Consider the following 24,596-nt stretch of genomic DNA (forward strand, 5'->3'; position numbering starts at 1 on the left):
ACAATAAGTAAGAAGCTACCAAAAGAAGCAGCAAAGTGCATTTTGAAATGATTTGTTCTAGTACTGATTGAAAATCACAGTAATTGTCATTTCTTGACTTGTAGCTGTTTACTCGAGCAGGGATTCATGATGAACGTTTGAAACGTGCCATTGATCTTAAGAAGAAATTAGAAGTTGCTGTTGGAAAATATAAGGAAATGAACATTGAACCTGAAGGAAGAAAAAGGAAAATGGTGAGTATTAGAGTTCTTAGTAGATAAAGTGAGTCATGTTTGAAACACATGGAGAATATCTATTATTAATTCGAGATATGATTGTTTTAGAATTATAGCCCTGGAAGTGATCTGGAAAACCCTTCCATGTCCTTCTCACATGTTTCACCAGGACTTCACATCTTTTCTTGCTTTTTGGATTACACAAGGAGACATTTAGACTGATATATAATGTTCTGCTGAATCAAGGCATTTCCCTTTCAGCCTTCCTCTTTATCTGATGCCTTTAGCACAATGACTTCATGTATAACCCATTTGATCAGTCCAAGGGAGAAGAGGCACTTGGTGCTTCAGTGGTGATCCCAGGCCTCCTGGAGGTCTTGTCAAATGAAAAGCTACATTGAGAGAAGGCTGTACAATTGGAGGCACTGTGGGGTAGCTGAAGGAGCTCTGTTTCCTGTACTCACTTAAATGAGCAGGTTGGCCTAAATATCTCTAAGGTTCTTTCTGTGTCTGACATCCTTTGATTCTGTGACTCTCAGTTTGCTTCATGGAGTTATCTGTTCATCACACTGTCCTTATCATGGGATCCTAAGTTGAGAACTAGAAGATGACTTAGCAGACATAGATCTCAACTCCTTTGTTTGACAGATGAGCACACTGAAGTGATCTCCTCAAGGTCACCCAGGACTTGCCCTCCAAATCTTCTTGCCCTTGTTTCCCTTGGGGGCAGACTCAGCTGATTTCAGAAGCTCCAAGATCTTTTGTGCTTGCATGGGAGGAGTAGGGGAATAGAGTTTGGTTCAGTTCAAGGAACATTTATGAAGCTGTACCAAGTGCATATTGGTTGTTTATGTTTCTCAGATCCACTTCTCATATGCTATCAGGTAGAGTAGATACTGTTATCTTTTTGTGTATCCCTCTCGTAGGCTGGCATCCTGTTTTATGTAAACTTGGTATTGTCCCCAGACACCAGGCATAGGCCCCTGCTCTCAGAAGGCATTCTGGACATGTTTATTGAATTGGAAGGAAAGAGTCTTTCACGAGACCTGTGCCCAGGGTGACAGACATTAGAGGACTGGGGACTTTAGCCTCCAACACAGGCCAAGCATTTTTAAGGCATCTTTTAAAACTGAGCTGTTCTTAAAAATTTTGGGCCATAGTTTCTTTTCTAACCTAAGTAAATTGTCTTTGCAGGTTAAGGCAAATAGATGATGTATTTTAAAATTTCTTTTTAAATCAGGAACTTAATATTCATCAATAAATAACACTGTTTCAATGTATAAAGAAGAACTAAATGAAGAATTATGTAAGAAACTGCAAACTTCAATTATGTCCAGTTTTTTTTAAAGCATATACTACAGAGTAGTGGCAAAATTGTGCTGTGTCCTTTCTTAACTTTTTTCTTTGCTTCTGTATATTTTAAAATGTTTTATTGATTCTTTTTAAAAAATACATAATTCTGATGTATTTTTGGTGCTGCATTTGAAATAGTTGTTTCTGGCCTCCCTCCACTGAATTCTTTCTGCAGTGCCTTCTTGTGGCATAGAGAGCACCCTGGGTTTTTGAGAACAGTGCTTAGGAAGTATAAACCCTGGTACCTCCCGCCAAGCTGGTATAGCTTTGAGGACAGGCCCAGTGATCCCTTGGCCACCAGGCTTCCTAGCTTCCTGAGAGTGCATAGATAGAAACAGAAGACCTGCTTTCAGAAACTTTTGTCAGTTAATAATAGGAACTTAGGAAATTTCATTTCACTGCTCAAGGCTGAGTTTAAACAGTGATCCAATTTTAAGAGGGAGGGGAAGATGGCTCACACAGAATTTAATTTTTGGGAGCATGTTGTCTTTTCTAGTCACATATATCTATCTGACTACCAGCTGGTTGTGGATTATACTCTACCCCTATCTACCTCTATCATTATCTGTGTATTCATTTAGCAGTCATAGGATATACAGAAGTATTGTATTGATACTTGTGACAAATACATGAGATCTTACTTCACCTAATGAGGAAGCATGCTGCCCTCCTGATGCCTGGATTTCCTACTTCTGCTCTGAATTTAGTTTTAAGTTTGATTTTTATCCTAACACATGATGTGAATTCTTTTTGCGTATGTTCATTGATCACATTCCTAGAGAACAGTAGCACTGAAAGGGACCTCAGTTGATCATCTAGTCTTCTCTCTTCATTTTACAGGAGAAATCTAAAGCCCAGACTGGGGAAGGGATGTATCCACCAAAGAAGATCCTTGTAGATTCTAGACTAGTGAGCTCAGCTTGTATTCCTGGCAAATAGAATGCAATCCCAAAGGGTTAGGTGGTGAATACCTAGACAAAGAGTCAGTGACCACGAAGAACTAGCACAGCTTTGTCAATAACAAGTCCTGCTGGACCAATTTCGTTTAGTTTGTTGAACCTAGGCTTTGGGGTGTCAGGGGAACGTTGTGACGACTTTACTTAGATTTCTCAAGCAGTTTTGAGGTACAGACTGGGAGATGTGCTCCAGATGGTAATCCACTTAGCTAGCTCCAGAATTGGTTGAGAGACTGGACCAAAGAGTAGTGCTGACCTGGACAAGACTCGCTAGTGGTGTGCTCCAGGAATCTGTGGATCACTCTGTGGTTTGTGATGTTTTTAACAATAATTGGGATAAAGGCATGAATGACATGCTGATAAGCATGATAAGATTTCAAGATGACACAGAGCTGGGATAGACACCATACTGAATAGCAGTAATGGTCAAAAAAGATCTAGACAGGGTAGGACATTTGGCCCAAACTACTAAGATGCAATTGAAGACAGAGATGTAGTAAAACAATAAAAGCTAATTTTGTGGAGTGCTGTAAAGTTCTCAAAACACTTTCCATGTGTTACCTTGTTTGATCCACATAATAGCCTTATGATACTGATGTTGTTAATATTCTTGTTTTACAGATGAGCAAACTGAGGCTAAGTAAAGCTAAGTAATTTACACAGGGTCAGAGACAGAATTTCAACTCAGGACTTCCTCACTCCAAGTCCAGAATTTTACCTACCATGCCACCTAGCTTCAAAAAATTAATTTTACTTGCATGAGATGTGGGAGGCATTGCTAGATATCAGTTCATCTAAAAAGTTCAACGTGAGTCATCAGTGTGGTAGGGTAACCAGGAAGGCTAATGCTGGACTAGACTGTATTACAGAGGCAGTGCCTAAGACTAAGGAATTGATCATCCTGCCATATTTGAAGTATTGTAGTCAGGTCTTCCTCCCCCTGCCCCTTCCTCTATTTTGGGAAAGATAATGATGATTTGGAAAGTATTCAGAGCAAGGTTAATGATGATGATGAAGGCTCTTAAATCTATGCCACATAAGGACTGTTTGATGTAACTGAGGATGGTTAGCTCAGAAAAGAGAAGGCTGAACATGAAAGCTCTCTTCAGATATCTGAAAGACTGTCAAGAAGAGGGAATACATTTGTTCTGCTTGTCTCAGAAGAGCAAAATTACAAGCAGGAGGTGCAAATGCAGGTTTGATAGCAGAAAAAAATCTGCCTAACACTTAGAACCAAGAATACAGTGGGCTGCCTCAGAAGACCTTGGGTTCCTTCCACTGGAGGTCTTCAAACAAAGGCATGTAAGGCATGTTGTAGAGGGACTTGTGGGGAGTTGCAGGTGGGATCTGGCATCACTATAGGTGTAGAGGCAAGAGAGTCTGAGACAGAGGAAATTATATAAGAAGGGAGTAGTGTGAGATAAGGCTAGAAGGAATTAGACTGTGAACTACTGGAGGACAGGGGATGTTTTTTTGCCTACTTTTGTATGGCACTTTGTACCATGATTGGCACATAGTAGGTACTTAATAAATATTGAATGATTGATTAAAAATGTTGCTTGATTTATAGAGGGCCTTCAATGTTAGCCTATGATATTTGGCCTTTTTTTGATGGGCAGAGAGTCTTTGAAGAGTTTGGACAGGGTAGTGATGTGATCTGAGAAATGTGTTTGGCATTTTTGGCAGCATATGGAGGAGGAACTGGAGAAGGAAAAGTCTAGAGGCAAACAGACCAGTTAGGAGCCTGTTAAAGTAAGAGGTGTTGAGGGGCAGAATTAGGGTAGTAGAGGCAGAATAGAGAGGAGAAAGGGGAAATAGATCTAATAATGTTAGGGGGTATGTGTTAGAATCAATAGGACCTGATGACTCTTCATATAGGACATCGGAGAAGTCAAAGGTCAGAGGTAGGGTGGTTGGTGGGATGGTAATGCCCATCATTAAGAGAAGTAGGAAAGGTAAGAGGAGGGGCACATTTCTTTTCTTTTTTTTTAAAATTAATTTATTTAACTTTTTAACATTCATTTCCATAAAATTTTGGGTTTCAAATTTTCTCCCCATTTCTCCCCTCCCCCCACCCCAAAACACCGAGCATTCTAATTGCCCCTATCACCAATCTGTCCTGTCTTCTAACATCCCTCCCTTCCCTTATCCCCATCTTCTCTTTTGTCCTGTAGGGCAGGATAACTTTCTATACCCCATTACCTGTATTTCTTATTTCCTAGTTGCAAGAACAATACTCAACAGTTGTTCCTAAAACTTTGAGTTCCAACTTCTCTTCATCCCTCCCTCCCTACCCTTTCCCTTTGGAAAGGCAAGCACTTCAATATATGCCATATCTGTGTAGTTTTGCAAATGACTTTCATAATAGTCGTGTTGTGTAAGACTAACTATATTTCCCTCCATCCTATCCTGTCCCCCATTCCTTCTATTCTCTCTTTTGATCCTGTCCCTGCCCAAGAGTTGCCTTCAACTTGCTCCCTCCTCCCATTGCCCTCCCTTTCATCATTCCCCCCACCCTGTTTATCCCCTTCTCCCCCACTTTCCTGTATTGTAAGATAGGTTTTCATACCAAAATGAGTGTGCATTTTATTCTTTCCTTTAGTCAAATGTGATGAGAGTAAGCTTCATGTTTTTTCTCTCACCTCCCCTCTTTTTCCCTCCACTGAAAAGTCTTTAACTTGCCTCTTTTATGAGAGATAATTTGCCCCATTCCATTTCTCCCTTTCTTCTCCCAATATATTTCTCTCTCACTGCTTAATTTCATTTTTTAAAGATCTGTGTGTGTGTGTGTGTAATCCCACCAACTACCCAGATACTAAAAAAAGTTTCAAGAGTTACAAATATTGTCATTCCATGTAGGAATGTAAACAGTTCAACTTTAGTAAGTCCCTTATGATTTCTCTTTGCTGTTTACCGTTTCATGCTTCTCTTGATTCTTGTGTTTGAAGGTCAAATTTTCTTTTCAGCTCTGGTCTTTTCATCAAGAGTGCTTGAAAGTCCTCTATTTCACTGAAAGACCATTTTTTCCCCTGAAAATACTCAGTTTTTCTGGGCAGGTGATTCTTGGTTTTAGTCCTAGTTCCTTTGACTTCTAGAATATCATATTCCACATCCTTCTGTCCCTTAATGTAGAAGCTTCTAGATCTTGTGTTATCCTGATAATTTCATGAAAGATGATGTCTAGGCTCTTTTTTTGATCATGGATTTCAGGTAGTCCCATAATTTTTAGATTTAGATAAAATAGATCTCCTGGATCTATTTTCCAGGTCAGTTGTTTTTCCAATGAGATATTTCACATTATCTTCCATTTTTTCATTCTTTTGGTTTTGTTTCGTGATTTCTTGGTTTCTCCTAAAGTCATTAGCCTCCATCTGTTCCATTCTAATTTTGAAAGAACTATTTTATTCACTGAGCTTTTGAACCTCCTTTTTCATTTGACTAATTCTGCTTTTTAAAACATTCTTCTCCTCATTGGCTTTTTGAACCTCTTTTGCCAATTGAGTTAGCCTATTTTTCAAGGTGTTATTTTCTTCAGCATTTTTTGGGGTCTCCTTTAGCAAGGTGTTGACCTGCTTTTCATGCTTTTCTTGCATCTCTCTCATTTTTCTTCCCAGTTTTTCCTCCACCTCTCTAACTTGATTTTCAAAATCCTTTTTGAGCTCTTCCATGGCCTGAGCCCATGGAATATTTATTTTGGATGGTTGGGATACAGAAGCCTTGACTTTTATGTCTTTCCCTGATGGTAAGCATTGTTCTTCCTCATCTGAAAGGAAGGGAGGAGATATCTGTTCACCAAGAAAGTAACCATCTATGGTCTTATTTTTTCCCCCTTTTTTGGGCATTTTCCCAACCAGTTACTTGACTTTTGGGACCTTTGTCAAGAGTAGGATACATTCTGGGAATCTGTAAAATCTCAGTTCCTCCAAGGTGGCACAATCAAGCGTGTACTGGTCTGGGCACAGGAAGGGATTTTTGTGCCCAGAATCTTAGCAGAGTCTCGTCTCCACGGCCACCTGGCCTCCAGTTCTGCCAAGCCAGCACTGGGGACTGGGATTCAGTGAAGCTGTGGGGGCAGGGCCACCATTCAGTGCGAGACAAAGACCAGCACCCTCAGGGCCTCTACACAGGACTGATGTAAGAATCAGCTCCTCAGTGCCCCCAGGGGTTTTTACGATCCAACAATGGTCGAGGGCTGCAGTAGGGGCTGCTGTGAGAACTGCTGCCGCCTGCCTGATATGGCCTCTGTGGAGGCTGCCTAGGGCTGGAGCTATGGGAAGACCCTTCTCCCTTCCTGGCCAGCTGAAAAAACCCTGTCACTGACCATTGGTGCCTGTGGGTTCAGGGATCTGAGAACCCACTTCCTCTGGGACTGGGGATTCTGGGACTGGAGATTCCACTCCCGAGTGCTGTTCACGGCCAAGGCTGGGCTCTGCTCCGCGTCCAGTGCAATAGACAACAGATGTTTCTCATGGGCCTTTCAGGTCACCTTGGGCTGGAAATCTCCTCCACTCTGTTGTTCTCTACTTCTGCTGCTCCAAAATTTGTTGAGAGTCCCACTCTACAGGTATTTTATGAGCTGTGTGGGGAGAGCTTGCATTTTTGTGTCTTTCTACTCCACCATCTTGGCTCCGCCCCTTCAGGAGGGGCACATTTCTGAAGAAAGCTCATGTGTTCAGCTCTGGATCACCATATTCTTTTTTAAAAGTTGTCTTAGGATGTTAGACATAATCATTTCTCTGTAGACTTCAGTTTAGTCTGCAGCTCTGTTGGCATCACATTCTATCTTTTGTCTTCCCAAGTGGCATACTGGGTGTCATGATCTGTTTTCTGTTTCTTTTCTAATCACTTGGTCTTTGACATATCCCACATCTTCCCCTTGGGAGAGAAGTTTCACTGTGCTCTCTGTCTTCTATAGAATTTTCAGAAATGTGAAATAAGACTGATATTAGCAGTGATCCTGTTTGGGGAAGGGAATCCCACAGTTTACAGTTTTCCACACATTTGTCCCTATCCTTTATTTCTTATCTCTAGGCTCGTTCCCTATCCAGTATGGAATCATTTCCCAGGATTCTGGAGGCTCACTTTTTAAGTCAAGATGTTAATGTGGGTTTGATTCCCTGGACACTACAGCTGATCCAGCCGGCTGTCCAGAGCATGCTAACCAGTAGTCAGAAGGAGGGATAGGAACAAAAGTGGGGAGCATACATTGAAAGGGGAAAGACTTAGTCCAAGTCACTGGGCAGCATTGAGTCCACAGGCTTGACAGGGAACACTCTCAGCACAGAACATTTCATCTTAACGCAGTAGAAAGAGCATTGGGTTTGGAGTCCAAAGAGCTGTATTCAAGTCTCAGCTCTGCCACTTACTAACCTTGTAGTAATCATTTTCCCCTTTCTGGACCCAAGTTTCCACAGTGATTAAGTGAAGGGGTTAGACTACTTAGGGACCTCTAATGTCCCTCCCAGCTCTGAATCCTGTGCTCCATATATGTGTCTGTATGTATATGTATATGTGTGTGTGTGTATCGTCCAGATTCAAAGCTAATATGAAACGCCCCTAAATCTAGACTAGAAAGTGACCACACTTGAGATAATAGTGCATACACAGCCTTTGAACATAAGATTTTGGGTTTTCAATGACTATAGGCATACCAGTAACCTTAACAGAAAAGGCTAGATTTCTCAATGTTTAAAGGTCTCATAATATCAACAAGTCCATTGCATTTCCTAAATAGTTAGCAAAAACAATAATCCTTGTGGTTCGTAAAGCACTTGTCTCTATGTCTCTGAGGTCACTATGTCTCCAAAGCACAATGACCCCAATATGTAAGAAGGACGAAGAATATCCACATTTTATAAATGAGAAAACTGAGGTTCTGAGAAGTCATGTGACAAGGGTCACACTGATGGGTCTAAAGGCTCACAGACCAAGCTAGAAGGGACTCTCAGAAGCTGCTCAGACCACCCACTCCAACTACCCCACCCTCCTTTTACAGATCAGGAAATTGAGTTCCCAAGGGAAGTGTGACTTGCCCAAGACTGTACACATAATAAGCATTAGAGACAGGATTTGAACCCAGGCCCTCTGTCTCCATAGCCAGTATGCTTTCCACTGTACTGCATTGCCTCTTATTGATCCAGGCATTTGCAGAAGGCTCCGTGTACATATCAAAGGACCTCAGGGTGCTTGCTACATTCCCCTACACTCAGGTCATTCTGACACAAAGAGTTTGTGGATCTTTAGGAACAATCTGCCCCTGTTTTCTTGCCTCTTTAAAGATAACAGGAAGATGACGAAATAAAGGAATGAAGGATCTCATCAAAGCCGTGGTGTTTAACCTTCTAAGCTTTCTAGGTAGGAAGTCAGAGGAAAACTTCCAAATGTGCTCACCACAACCTTGATTTTGCTATTTTTCAGGCCTAGACTTAGATGAAAGGGTCATCTGTCAATTAGGGAAATAATTTTTAAAATACAGGTTTGCTATTTGTGAGGAGCAGGATGCTGCTGTCTGAAAAATGTCTGTTCACATTGCTATCACACTGCAAGTTTGCAATGCCCTTTCATTGCAACAACCCTCTGAGGGAGGTGGTGTAAGTAATTATTATCCCCATATTTACAGATGAGGAACCTGAGGCTTGGAGAGGTTAAGTAATTTGACCTGAGTCATGGGTTTAGTAAGTGCCAGAGTTGGGATTCAAATCCCACACCCCTGACTGCAGGCAGCACACTTACTAGTATGCCATGCTGCTTTTCAAGATAAGCAAAGCAGTCAACCCATTATTGTAGCCCATGGATTCCAGCCCAAAGGCCTGGAGGCCCTGGAGATTTTCTCAGGAATGGGAGAATTAATTGGGTTCCCTTTATGTAAGGGACAGCCAAAAGAACTTGAACAGCAGAGATAGGAACTGAGTGTTTTGAGATCAAACTGATACCTAAGTCACAGGACAGAGAAGCAGCTGTGGGTGCTGTTTGTTATCTGCTCTTAATGCAAAAGATTTTCTTCCTTTGTTCTTGAGAGTAGTGGCCCTATGGGCAAACACAGAATCTTGACCCCAGGTCTCCTTATTAAAAGTTTGCTTCTATTCTATATACTGTGCTGCTGAAATGCTTGATTCAACCTCTAGTTGTAACTTGCGCTTTTTTATTCTAGATAAGGGGGAAAAATGTACCCGTACGGACGTAGTTATAGGATAAAAGCAACAGTCAAGATCTCCCATTTGATTCTGGAAAGTCATTCATTTACATCTGGGGACAGTGTTTCTCCATCCTTCTTGATAGAAACTTGATCATGTTCTTGATAGAAAAAAGTTCCATTGTGACGCAAGGGTTAAAAGTCAGCTAACTTTTTCATTTGTTTTACTGGTAACCTGTTCCCATCATTTCCCCTTGTGTGTGTAAAGTGACCGAAGGGCCAGCAGAGGGCGTCCTTCCTGCATTCTCCCTTTTCTCCAGGGCTTTCTCCAAGTGTTGGGAATCCATACCTTGTGTAAATGTTTCTGTGGAAATTGATAGCCTAATGTTGAGAATACAACTGCTGTAATAAGAATTAGTCTGGTTAAAGACTCTGTTCAATGATTATGATTTTAAAATATTACATACATAAAATGTTACAAGCATATTTCTGTTAATTCCTTATTAAAATTTCATAAGACTTCATTTCATAGGAGAATGCGGGGTCAGCATTTTCAATGAAGAAATATTCTTGTGATGTTTGACTGAGGTGCATTTTTACAGCTAAAGAATGGGAAGTTAAATGTTATTCTAGATACACAGGAAATGTTTTTCTTTTGCCTACCTCAGACTTTAGATAGGTGACCCTGGGCAAGTCACTTAAGATTCTGTTCCTTCAGCTATGAAATCAGGGTTATCGATTAGTAGCACCTGCCTCTCATGGTTGTTGTGAGAATTAAATGAGGTAATCTTCGTAAAGTCTTTAGCACAGCGCCCAGTACATCGTAGTGCCAGGCTTATTACCTTCCTTGCCTTCCTTTTTGCTTTTTGTAATAGAGGCTATGCATTTATTTTTGCAACTTAGTAAATGTCACTCAAAAATATAAACTGATATGGATGCTTAGATAGCTTGGAAAAAAGCTTTAAAAAAATTTTAAAAACACCCAATTTTGCACATTCTTCTAAGAATCTGAAACAAGTTCAAGCATTTCCATGTCCATTTAAGAGGCATTTGTTAGATGATTACTGCACGCCAGGTACTGTTCTAAGTGCTGAGAATACAGATACAGGGAAAAGAAAGATAGTGCCTGCCCTCCAGAAGCTTGTGTTCTTATGGGGGAAGATAACACCAAAAGGGAGGTGAAGGGTGGAAGGGAAAGGAGAATTTACTCCCAATGGATCCTGGCAGTGTGGAGCAGAAAGGAGTGAAAAAGGACTGGTCTGGACCCTTCGTCTAAATGGAGCTTCTGAGAGGAGAGGTCTGGGAGTTGGAAAGACCTTTCAGGCTGAGAAGCCCAGAGGGGCAGAGGCGTCTTCCAAAGTGAAAAGGCACCACATGTCCCTACTAATACCTACTGTGAACCCCATTATACTCTTGGTGCTGAGCTTTGGGAAAACTAGAAAAGCTGGTCCAGCCTTTTCATTTTGCTTGATAGCTCAGGAGAGGGATGATCAGAGAGGGTGTGGTTGCCAGTTATACATTGTCAGGTCACAGAGGTAGTAAGTAGCAGGGCTTCCATTCTGAAGAAGGTTCTTTGATTCTGAATCCAGTATTCTTTCTATTGGACAACTCGGTGGCAGTGGATAAAGTGCTGGCCTTGTGACAGGAAGGTCTGGGTTCAGATTGTGCCTCAAACATTAGCTGTGTAACCCTCAGCAAGTCACTTACCTTCTCTCAGTTTCAGTTCCTTTATGTGTAAAATGGGGACAATAATTGAACTTAGCTCACAGGGTTGTTGAGAGGATCAAACGAGCCAACATGTGGCAAGTGCTTTGCAAACCTTCAAAGCACAGTGCAAATGCTAGTTATTGTAGTATGCATTTCAGAAAAGTACACTGTTTACTGTTGTTGGAAAAGGTATGCTTCTAGGTCCATTTAAAAATTGAAAGTGTTCCCCCATAAACTCATTAATTGGATCATGAAGAAACCATGGAATGGTATTCAGGAGACCAAAATTCTAGCCTCAACTCTTCTGATGATGAACTTTGTAACTGATCAAATCACTTATCAACTCTGTCTCACTTTCCCCATATGTGAAATATAATGAGGCTAGGCAAAGTTAACTCTAAGGTTCCTTCCAGCTTTAACATGTTAGGAATAGTTCTGTCAGTCTAATGAGGCAGAGTAGTAGCAGTAAGTAGCAGTAATAATTAGTAATTAGAAAAAAAATAATAAACTCAGATTTTTATATGGCTTTTTTGAAGTGAGGCTATATTGGAAGCCATGTCATGATACTGGAAATTACCCCAGACTACCAGCTTTATCAGTCCTTTGAGGAAGTTCAGGTTGAAACTAGCCTGAAAGAAGCTTCTGCCATCAATGATGATAAATTCCCAGTTGATACGCCTTTAGAAGTCAGCCAAATATAAAAAGTTTTCAAAATGGCCTAAGTTTTTTGGGGGAATAAATATACTTGTCTGATAAGAATGGACCTCTTCTCCATAAGGTCCTACCAGTTATCAGAGCAATCATTTTGATTTCTCAGCAAGGGTGATGACTTCCTTTCTCTAGCAGAGCTGGAGAAGTGTGGAAGAAACTCATGTCAACCAGAAGATGCTTTGAGTTCAGATACTTCACAGGGCAATACTCTAGGCAGCCCAGCCTTAGCACCTGCTGTGTGCAAGGCCCAGTGCCGAGTGTGATGAAGGATGTCAAGATGATGGTGCCTGTGAGAAGCTTCCAGGGGATAAAATGTAAACCCCCTTCCCCCTTGGGCATTTAAAGACCTTTACAGTCTCACTCCAGCTTAATACATACTATTCCTTTTCATACATTCTATGCTCCAGCCAAATTGACCTACTTGCGTTCCCCATTATTATAAGACATCCCATCGTGCATCACTCTGATGCCTTCTGTGTAGGCTGTCCTGTCTGCCCATACATGGAATGTGCTTCTTCCTTACCAGGACCTCCTAGAATAATAACCAGCTTCCTACAAGGCTTAGCTCCAGGCTGCCATCCTGCATGAGGCCTCTCCTGATCCCTCACGTGCTAGTAGCTTGCCTTTCCAAAATCATTTGGTATTTGCTTCATATAGTATCTGTTTTGTATTTACTTATCTTTGTTGTGTTTCTTACCCATCAAATGTAAGTAACATGTACATGCACTTTACTTTTGTCTGTGTCTCTGCAGCCTAGCACAGCACTGACACATAGTAGGTGCTTCACAAATTCTTGAATGTTCCCCAAGCTGGAACTCAAGAGGATCTGATTTTGAACCCTAGCTGTGCCACTGTGGCTAACTGACTTAACCTCTCTGAACTTCATTTAAATAATTTTTTAAAATGGAGATGAGCCTTACCCCACTTTTGACACAGGGCTGTTCTGAGGACCAAATGAATTAATGGAGTGTAAGTTACTTTGTCTACTGGAAAGTGCTATGTCAAGACCAGCTGTTACTATTAAGCTGATTTTAGCTCAGAACAAGGAAAAGCCCAGCTGTCCAAAGAGGGATGCTCTCTCTCCTGAGGTGGTGAATGCCCCATTATTGGAGATCCCATGTAGCAAGTGGATATTCACACCTAGTACTTTCCCCACTGCCCTACAACTGGATGCCACCCTTACTGACCCTGAACCTCAATTCTGACAGCATTTTATCCTCTGCTCTCTTCTTTCAGGGATGGCATGCCTGCTCATCAAAGGGCAGCTGTGTAGGCAACCCAACCATTCTACAGATACAGCCTGCCCACAAGTTTGCCTGTATCCATGTGGTACTATGGGAGACTTGGGTTCAGATCCAACCTCAGACATTTCCTAGCTGTATGACCATGGGCAAGTCACTTAACTTCTGTTTGCTTCAGTTTCCTCGACTGTCAAATGGGGATAATAATAGCCCCTGTCTCTCAAGGTTATTGTGAGGATCAATTGAGATAATGTTTGTAAAGCACTTAGTGCCTAGCACATAGTAGGTACTTCATAAATGCTTGTTCCCTTCCCATCCTTTGTTTCCCCCTTCTATTATTAAATATTTTTATAATGTATTAATGACAAAAAAAATTTCCATTGTCATTTGCCCAGTCATTTCTGGGGTTAAAATCTTATAACTTTTCTCCTAACTTGCTTATAATGTATAGGTTTAGCTTATTTAAGTAATGAATTGATTTTAATGCATAATTATGTCATCATTTATTTTAAACTGTATCTACCTGGGGCCACCAGATCAATTCCAAAGCCAAAATTATGATTTGACCTTGGTAGCATGATCTAAGGTCATTTGGACACAGATCCCTACTTTTGCCAACATCTTCCAGTTTTCACTATTTGGAGGCCAACAGAAATTGCAGCTTGTGGCAGAACGTTTCCATCTCTAATGTTGACTAGGCTGATCAGAGCAAACTGTACTTTGCATGTAAATAGCTGTGCAATCAGTGGTTCTTTCATTTCTGCTAATGTCTTGTGAACAGTGTGGTGCAGGCACACCTCCTAGACTGTTGTTTTCCACAAGTTCATTGGACAGTCAGTGGTTGTGGGTTGAAAACACCTATTTCCATGGGAAGTGTTAAAAATGCCCCAGACTAGCCCAAAAAATGCTCTTTAACCCATGAAGCTGCTAAAATGTGATATGGTGAAAGAAGTGCTGGATTGAGGCAGGAGGCCTGGGTTCAAAGCCTCCGTCTTCCATATTGTAGTTCTGTGAGTCTGAGAAGGTCACTTAACCTTTCTGATCCCGATTTTCTACTTTTCTTTCTTGTACTTCCTACCTCACAGTATTATTGGGAGCAAAATTTACCAGTAATTGAAGACTTTAATGTACCCCACACATGTGAATATTAGTATTCTTCAGTACTTTAATGGGTTCATGCTCTCCCCAGTGTGAGCTATATCTTCTCCCCATGTAAATCATCAACCATCTGTTCCTTTTTAAACTCAGTCATTTTTATCTATGTCTTTGCAGAAATCCTTCACAAATTCTCCTGAAAATCAAACTAATAGGTCAGTCAGCAAGCATTTATTAAGAACTTACCATATGCCAGACTGTGAGCTAAGCATTGGAGATGCAAAGAAAGGCAAAAAAAGGCAAAAGACAGCCCCTGCCCTCAAGGAACTCCCAATCTAGGGAAGATAACATGCAAACAACTCTGTAGAAACTTGATACAGAAAGTAGAAATGAGAGAGAATCCACAGAGGGAAGGCAGGAAAGAACCTCGATCTACCTAATTAACTGGGACTTGGTTCTCTCCATCTGTTATCCTCCTTTTCTGGTCATAAATATCCCAGGTGATTTCTTTTCTGCCTCTTCTTAAGTTCTTAATATGCTTCAGCCTATTAATATCTCCACCATACTTCTTGTGTTGACCTTTGAGTCATTTGCAAACTGTATGTTTGCAATGAATAAATACAGTATTTGGAATACTAATAATTAAAACAAGAAAATAATAGAAATGAATAAGAAAGTATTTATATTGAATGCTAGAATTTGAGGATAAGTTGGTTTAATTAGAGAAGGAGGAGGAAGGAAAGGGAGATTTTTGTAGGATTCCTAATTCTGGCCACTTAGGGGCCTTAGAAATTGATGGAACTTATTTTTAGATTTTGTTTTATTTGCCTTTAAAACTTAGTGATAGTTTTTTCCTTGTATCACTAGCATTGTTCTTATGCATATCAATGATAATTAGGTTAATGTTTTGGTTCACAAATGGAATACAGAGAGAGATTTTCCTGAAGGCAAGATATCAGTGTGTGGTTGTAGGAAGGAGGAGGAGTTTAAAGGGGTGTGCATTCTGCAGGAAAAAAAGTTGCATGAGGAATAATTTAATTCTGCTCTGAGCAGTAAAAATGGCCAAAAGGGAGAAGAAAGGTGGTGGTAGGGAAGAGTTATTAGGTTATACAGTTCCATATATCATTTACCAAGTGCCGGAATGGCTTGGTTATTGTTCAAGATGTGTAGGAGAAGGGACAGGCAACATATAATCAGTTGGTCCTGTATACAGTATTAATAAGTCAGACATGCACAGCTCGGAGAATGCCTGTATGTGTTTTCCAGGTTAGGAATATTCTGATGTGATTTTAAAGTTAATGAGAATCAATGTTAGATTGTTACTAACAATCTCTCAGATTTTCTTTAGAAAATGTCTTCTTTCTTTTGATTATCCTAGTGAAATGTACATGATAATAATCTTTGCAGGAGTGGCCTGTTAGACTCTGGAGCCTACAGCTTTTCTCCTTGTCAATTAATTTTTATTTCCAAAAAGGGGCTTTCCCCTGTTCCTTTAGTTATGCTACATTCCGCAACCTCTGCAGAATAATGTGTCACGTTGTTCCTTCTACTATTTTTCTTTCCTGGGAAACCAATAACTTTAGAACAAACCAACAAAGACACTGTGGGCTGTCAGTAAATTATTTTTAAATTTAAGTTTAAATGTATGTCATTTCGGGGTTCTTAGTACATTGAAATTATATGTAATCATATATAATTCAATTATAAATTAATTGGTAATGGACATGAATAAAATGTTGGTTATTGTGCAGGTAAAGAAGAATCTGAAATTCTAATATTTTTTCCTCAACTATATCTAAATCCTTTTTGTCTTTTTAATAAAACCTATACTGCTAGTAAAAGACAAACCCCCACCACTTGTGAGAAATGATGGGGGAGAGGTAGGGTTCATATTCAGGGAGGACTTAGATTAGTGGGCTTTGGAAATCCCTTCCAGTTTTGAGATTAAACTTTCACATTTTCTCCCAAAAACAAAATCTGCTAAGAATCTAACTAAAAGTTAAAAGAAAGAACACATTATTTCTTTTTCACTTGCTTGTCTGCTGTTTCATATCTCTTGATAGATTAGCTATTGGATGTGACATGATTCATCTTCATTTTAAGCCAAACTTTTGGGACATGCTAACTTGCCTCTCTGGTCAAAGGAATTGCATTAGCACAATTTTCTGCATGGAATGCACTGAGATTGAGGCTACTTATGCACAATGGAATTGGTATGATTGCAAGGTATGATCAGTGGCTTATCGAAATGACTCTTTGAATAAGGAAAAGGGAATCCTTAGTACTCCTGTGACTGTAGATGGCTCATGGCAAATTGGAACAGCCAGATCTGCTCCTTCAATGGACACTTAGATCTGGAGATTTAGTTATCTCCTCCCCTTTAAAACCCACCTTAATGACTTGCATAGGCTAACATGGTGAGGGCACTTGAGTTTTCAGTTTTATAATTTGTCAAGAGAGACTGAACTGAAGAGTTATACGATTTAGTTAAAAAACGGTTTCATAGTCTTTGAGTGCTCCTTGGTCAAAGCTGTCTGTCAGGATGGACTTATTTTGGTTTGGTTGGTACTAGAATTAATGGTTAATGGAAAAAAACTCCCCTCCATTGTCATATGAGTGACTTTTTTTCAGTTGTTTTTTGACAAGCTGATAAAAATAGGAACTGGATCCAAAATCCAAGCAGTTGTGCTCAGGTTAGCCCTTATAGACCCGAGAGCTCAAAGGAGAGCAAATGTGTAGCTGAGGGAATTCACATAGTTATAGTCATTTGGGAATTCCAGCTGTCAGGTGAGTGTGCCCCATTTTATCCTGTGACTTGAGTATAGCTTATATTATGACAGAGTGGTGGTGAATGATGGCGTCCTGCCTTGCAGCCTACGAGGGAGCCATTTAAGCAGAAAAAGATCTGGAGCAGATAATACTCAAGCATCTGTTATGGTGTGGACAGAGGGCAGAGTGTGCTAATGTTAATGAATGTTGATGTTAATTATAGCTGTTTTAATTAAAAATTATGAATGAGTTCTTGACTAATTTTCAAATAAAATTTACAGAGTGGTTTAAGTCATTTGCTCAAGTGTTTCCTCATTTAACATGGGATCAGCATCGTTAACTCTGTCTGTAGAACAGACTTAGCTTTAAACACTAATTTAATAATGTGTAATTTAAATGTTTTAAAACTTTTTGACAAATATGTAAAAGACCACAAACATAATTCAAGACTGAGGAGAAAAAAATCTCTTCATACATTTTTTGTTCATTATTTTATTTTAGAGCACATGGGCATTTGTGAACCCCATCCTTTCATTTTGTGGATGATATAGATAGGAACAAATGAGATTTTACTCTGTTTAAATTTCTTCTTTTACATTGGCATTAGTTCTTAGGTAATAGCCTTTCTTTTTTGTTGTCATTGGACTTGTTAGATATATAGTTCAATTTACATATTTTTTTGCTTTGTGTTCTTTAGTAATCACCTTAAGGCTAGAACTATAGCATGTTGGAGTTGGAAGGGACCTTAGAGATCATCTGATTCAACCCCTTTACTTTATAGATGGGGAGAGAGCCAAGTCCTTTTGAGAGTAGGCAGGTTATGTGGCATAAATAAACAAACAGGGATTCTAACTTAGTCTTGGCCAAATAATTTGCCATTTTCAACTTTGAAATAGATGTAATGTATGCCTGTTCTCTCAGTTAAAATGATAATATTCCTTTGAAAACTTAAAAAACTGCCACTTGCTTAATTATGCAGTTATGGTCACCAATTAGTTTATGTTGTGCAATTAGTAATAGTTGAATATTCTTACAGTCAATAAGTTAGAAAAATTCATTTTAAGCATCAGTCCATTTTTATAATAGCAGTAATAGTTTTTTGAACTTTAAAATGATTTTGTTTAATTGGAAAAGACTGCCAAATGTGAGGTTGATGAAGCAGCAACAAATTCAACAGTGGAAATATATTAACTCATTCATAGAAGTAGAAACTAATCCATTTGAAATCAATATGTATTTTTGCTTTTTTATTGGTCCTTTGTCCTCTTTCTAGACCAGTGATAGTAAGAAAATGAAATATAGGGTGAAGGAAGAAGAAAACATATAGTGTTGTATTTAATGTTTTCCTGCTAAATGTATTCCTCCATGTGTTGGTGTGGGTTGCTTAGCAGATGCATCAGGTTGGCAACCTGCTCACTGGGCTAATCTTACAGGATGACTTGGATGAGTGAGATCACAGTTTTCTACAACAAAGAACATTTATGAAGTACCTCCATGCAAGGCTGGAGCAGCTAGGTGGTGGAGTGGATAGAGTACCAGGCCTAGAGTCAGGAAGATTTATTTTTATGAGTTCAAATCTGGCCTCAGATACTTAGTAACTGTGTGACCCTAGCAAGTCACTTAACCCTGTTTGCCTCAGTTTCCTCATCTGTAAAATAAGCTGGAGAGGGAAATGACAAACTACTTCAGTATCTGCCAAGACAACCCCAAATGAAGTCATGAAGTGTTGGACACAGTTGAAGCGATTAAATAACAAATAACAACATGTGCAAGATACTGAGTTAGGGTCTGAGTTAGAACAAAAGGTTTTTTTGAAGGTATGGTTGTATTGTTTGACTTTCTGTAGCTAAAAAGTCCAGGAAAAGGAAATATTAGGATAAGATGAAATATAACACATTTAAGCTTATCCCTTTTTTTTGACTCGCATCATACATTTCTGTATATTGCTTTTTAACTTTTCATGCATATTTTTTGCATGCCCTATAAAATGGTATACTCTTGGGCCCATATTTCATTTTCTCTTTCACACCTTCTTTTATACCTTGCACAAAGGAAGCAGTCCAGTGTATTAGAAAGAAATTTGGGCTAGGAGTGGTCAGATTGATTCAAATCTTGGCTCCAACCCTCTCCCACCATGTAACTTCAAGCAAGTTTGCCTTCTCTGGCCCTTGCTTTCCTTATTGTAAAATGAAGATGACAGTTTTCCTGTTACCAAACTTCCAGGGTTGTTATAAGTAAAGTAATTTGTAGATCTCAAAGCCGTATGTAAATCCAAGGGACTAAAATTCTTATTATTGATAGACATATGAAAGACTGAACAAAGGAAGGTTAAGGACCAGAGAAAATAACTATTAAAATCACAAAGTTAAAAATAAATCCATTGAGTTGTATGCCCACTACCTCTTGAGTGTTAGTGTTGATTATCCTTAGTAAGTGCCGTTTTATTTGAAGAACATCCTTATCATCATCAAAATCAAAAAGCTTGCATTAGGCACTTGCAATGACACGCTTGGCAGTGGTTTTATTCATGTGAGCAGGTGTGTTTGATAAGACACACTGATGCAAGACAGCCTGCCTCTACCCACAATACATGTGTGCAGATATCTTCAATGTAAAATTTTCATTTAAAATAATTTAGCAGCGTGAACTTAAGTCCCTAGACATTGGGTTTTTTTTTCCTGTACATTGAACAACATAACCCAAAGTTCGCTGACTGTGGGGAGCTGTAACATTTGGAGGGAGGGGAATAAGAGTTATTAGATTTTGAGATCTTAGGTTGCTCTAACTAAGAAACTATTACACACTCCATTGAATATGATGTTAGTTTTATGTAAAGTTCAACTAACCCAAGTGATAACTCGGCCTAATTTTCTAATGTACCACTGCTTTTAGACCATTCAATGTTCAGCAGTAACTAGTTCGGTAGCCACTACACAAGACACACTTTGTAAGCAAATTACACAGCAAAATAAACTGTATTTCCTACATAGAACCTTACAAGATTGTGCTAATTTGTGTTTATAAAACTAGATAACAGATCAACTGAATTGTAATAGCCCTTATTTATGTAGCATTTTCATATCCATTATCTCATTTAGTTCTCGCTATAACCCTCTGAGGTAAATAGGACAAGTGTTTTCCCCATTTTACAGATGAGGAAACTGTTCTTATAGCAAGGATGTGGCTGGAGTGGCCCTCACACCTAAGCCTTCTGACTGAGTCCAGTGGACTTTATTGTTTGCCATGTTGCTTTACCATGGGTAAGGATATGTCTTTATAGACCTACCTTGTAACTGGAATGAAGTCCTCTTTGGACACCTTATTGTAGGTGGAAGGTGACCTTGGCTTCTTTGAGGCTTTGCTAATGGTGGACAGACTCTGTAAAATACTGAATGTCTCTAATCTGAAGATCAGTGTAGCTAAGGACGATGTGACTCATCACCTGGTGCTTGGCCATCAGGGGTTGGATGTTTTGGGTTTTTTTTAAGCCACAGCAATCATAGGGTACTCAACCTGTAGCATTGCCTTTATATTTACCTGGAAACAGAAAGAGTTGAGGTATGTAGCTATATTGAGCCTTTCTGGGTATTATTAGCGTTGAGTGTATAGCCTTGAGATGTTGCAATCAGTGGGATCAACTCAAGTAGAGATGGATTCTTGGAAGATGACAAATGAACATGATTTGTGTTGTGTTTTTTATTCACTTTGTTAAACATTTCTCAGTTACATTTTAATCTGGTTTGGGCCGCACTGGAAAGTTTTGTGGGTAGCTGCAGCCCCTTGTGCTACTGGCAAGTTTGACACCTCTGTATGTCACTGATCCAATATCATTGTGTTTTGCTTTAGTTCTGGACCAGAAGGTTAATAATAGTGAGCACAGCTTTAGAGCTAGAAGAAATTCACCGTCTACTTCAGGGATTCTTAGCCCTGTTCTGTATCATGGACCTATTTAGAAGCCTAGTGAAACCTGTGGACCCCTCGGAATGTTTTGTTTTCGGAGCCTAGATCTCTCTTTCTCTCTTGCCCAGGCTGGAAGTGCAGGGGCTACTCATGGTCTCACTCCTACTCTAATTGGCATAAGAGCTGTGACCTCATTTTCTGACCTGGACTTGTCTGTCCTTCTTTAGGCAACCCAATGACTTCTTGTTCCCTGAAGGCTGACTATATTAATACCAAACCTTGTGCAGACACCTGATAGGCTTAGCCCGCTATAGCTCAAAAATCCCAAGTTCAAGAAATCTGGCCAGTCTCAGTCTCCCTGTTAGTTTGGATTATAGTTAGGCCCCAGAATAATATATTTTAAAAAGAATTATAATTGATAGAAATGCTAAATTTCAGTTAAAGTTTAGTAAAAATGAAGTTTTAATTTTTTTTCCCATCCAAATTCATAGACTTCCTGAAATCTATCCACAGGACCCCTCAGCTGTCCATGCACCTCAGGTTAAGGACCCCCTACTCTAATTCAGGACCCTTGTTTTTCAAGTGAAGAAGTTGGGGCCCAGATAGATGAAAGGACTTACCCAAGCTCACATAGCTATTAAACAGCAAAACAGAGATTTGAACTCAGATCTTTTGACTGGATCCAAAGCCCTTTCTACTGTAGTTCCTTTTAATTCTGTTCAATTTAACAAGCTTAGACTGCAAAGGTACTAACTCCAAGGCCCCTGCTAGGTGCCTACCTATCGGCTGCCTTTGGAAATAGCTTCCTAACATCTGAGCAATAGGAAGTTGTACACAAGGGAGATTCTAGAGTATTGCTACGCTGTCCTCATGTTTTTTGTTGAAATAATGCAAATAAGAAAGATTTTTTCCTAGTCAGATAAAAAGGACGCTTTTGCCTAGTGATGTAGATTACATAATCTTTCATCATCCAGGCTTGCTTTTTGTTTAAAATCTAGTTTCTAGTTTAGCATGGAGTAGCATCATCATTCTGAAAGGGGGGGGGAAGTAACTGCCACCTGTAATTTTGAAATTTTTCAATATTAAGATAGGAATCTTTTTCACTCTGTTTAGAGTATGTAAACAGAGAAGGTATTTTTTGTAAAATGCATCTCTTTCTATGTCTTTGTTTTAAAAGATTTGTACTCAGGTAATGGAAATATATGATTAAATTTACAAAGCTCAAACTATGCTCATTTAAAAAGACCTGACTGCAATTCTGTGCATATTTTTATTGTAATCAAAATATCTCCACCCAACAGCTAGCTGCCTCTTTAAATGGGTTCCACTGTGCTAAGTATTATAGTCCCTTGGCCAAAATCTTCTGTCCTCTAGAAAAAAAAATGTTTAGTTGGCTCTGAATAGATGCACATGAGATATTGGCATGGTGGAATAATTTGCAAGATCTTCCAGGGAGGGTATTAGCATATAAATAGCAGATGCAATGGCGACCATCACAGCTGAGTACATTTAATTTTTAGTTTATAAGATAGAATGGGTTTTTAAATGCATAGCCATCAAGCCGGCTGAAAGACAAATGAAGTTTAGAGTTCACTTGTCTGAGGATGCCTTACATCATTTTTTTTTTTAAAAAAAGGGAAACAGACACACATAAAACTGAACAAAAGTGATTTCTTGGGTGAAAAGTAATTGAGATTGCGAAGCAAGTTAATTAGACCGTACAAAATTTATTTAATGGTCCCAGCTGTAGTTTCCAGCCAGCGGGAGGCTCCAGTCAGTAGATATGGCTTCTTTCTGTACTGCCTCTGCTCCTTCTCTCTCTTTCCCTCTCAAATAATTAGCGTTCTCACTGCATCGAGTTCTGCAAACTGATTGCATTGTATATTTTCGCAGTTTTATTGCTTGTTTAATTATGATTGCAGGGGCTCATTTTTCTAAATCCTTTTAACTGTGGCTAAGAATCAATTTGTATAAAACCAGGGCAAGAAGCGGGGAGCTTCTTCATCTCTCCCTTGTGAGTTAGGTCTGTGTGCGGCCTTGTTTATGCTTGTGTTGGTGTCGCTTTAATTTTGGGTGAGTGAGAGCCATCATCATTAATTGTGTGTTTGACTTTAATGAGAGACAGTCCATCTTGGCTCTATTCAAACATTTAAAATTTAAAAAAGAAGGAGGAGGAGGAAATTCCCTCACAATTGTGTGCTGTCTTGTGTGGTTCCTGTTTTACTAACAGATATCAGGAGGGGAAGCATTTGATTGGCCAGCAGACGCTTCTGTCAGCATTTCTTGGATGTGCCTTCACAGATCCCAGTCACACCAACCTGTTCCTAAGTCTTCCTCTGCCTTCCTCATGCTTTCCCAGAAATGACAGTGCAGAGTGAAATATGAATGATTTCATTTAAGTCAAATACACATTTTTGGAGGGTCGGTGGGGAGGAGGGAGGATAGAGCGAGGGAAAGACGGTTGCTGTTTTGTTTTTTAAGAGTTTTATTTTTCTTTTTGAATCATGATTTGAGAACTCAGCTCTCAGATGAGTGGAAAGCAGCTTGTTTTCGGGGAGACTGCTCTTCAAAGAAGGTCATATTAGTATTATCTATTATTTTTGTTACTCTGAAGGTCATTTCCATCAGACGCAAGGTTTCTTTTTTGGCCTGTCTAGCCAAGGCCTGCCTCTAGAAGTGTGTATCGGTTTTGGGTGTTTTTAAATGAGGTTTCTGCTTGGTTTACATCACTTCTCACCAGTGTCCTGAACTAGATTTAAACCTCAAATGGCAACTTCTTGAGATATGGTAAAAAAGACAACTGGATGTGGAGTTGGGACACCTGGCTTCAAGTGCTAGCCCTGCCACTTACTAGCTGAGTGGCTCCTTTCACTTCTCTGGGCCTCAGTTTCCCTATCTGTGAAATGAAGAGTTTGGATTGAGATCTTTACAAACCCTTCTAAGTGCTATAAATCAACAGTTCTCAAACTTTTTGATTCTAGGATTCCTTTAAAGCCTTAAAAATTGAGGACCCCAAAGAGTTTTGCTCATATGGGTTTCATCTATCAATATATACCATGTTGGAAATTAAAACTGATATTAAAAATATGTATTAATTCATTTAAAATTAACAGTAATAAACTAATTACATAGTAACATAAATAACATTTTATGGAAAATAACTATTTTCCAAGTACAAAAAATTTAGAGAAAGGTGACCTTGCTTTTTATACTTTTGGAAATCTCTTTAATGTCTTGTTATGACTAGATTCTCATATCCACTTCTGCATTGTGATATGTTGTTTTGGTTGATGTGTGTGAAGAAATCTGACCTTACACAGATTTGTAGTTGGAAAAGGGAGAAATATTTTAATAGGTAAATAATGTCTTAATATTATTATGAAAATAGTTTTGACCTTGAGGACTCCATGACAGTCTCAAGGACATTGCTCGATCCTCTTGAGCCATTTATTTGTTGCCTATTAAGAATGAAATGTTTAAAAATGATCAAGTGGGGATTTTTTAGTGATTCCCTTCC

General features: G+C 39.4%; 1 protein-coding gene across 3 annotated transcripts in view; it reads left to right on the forward strand.

The window, feature by feature from the left end:
* The window catches only part of UVSSA (UV stimulated scaffold protein A), a 116,484-nt gene that overhangs the window by 28,648 nt on the left and 63,240 nt on the right, over nt 1-24,596 (forward strand). For all 3 annotated transcript variants that reach the window (XM_072619962.1, XM_072619960.1, XM_072619961.1), the window contains exon 7: nt 105-233. In XM_072619962.1, the coding sequence (XP_072476063.1) occupies nt 105-233 (129 nt within the window). The remainder of the gene's footprint in view (nt 1-104; nt 234-24,596) is intronic.

Source organism: Notamacropus eugenii, chromosome 6 (assembly GCF_028372415.1).
Source record: "Notamacropus eugenii isolate mMacEug1 chromosome 6, mMacEug1.pri_v2, whole genome shotgun sequence".
Classification (NCBI taxonomy): Eukaryota; Metazoa; Chordata; class Mammalia; order Diprotodontia; family Macropodidae; genus Notamacropus; species Notamacropus eugenii.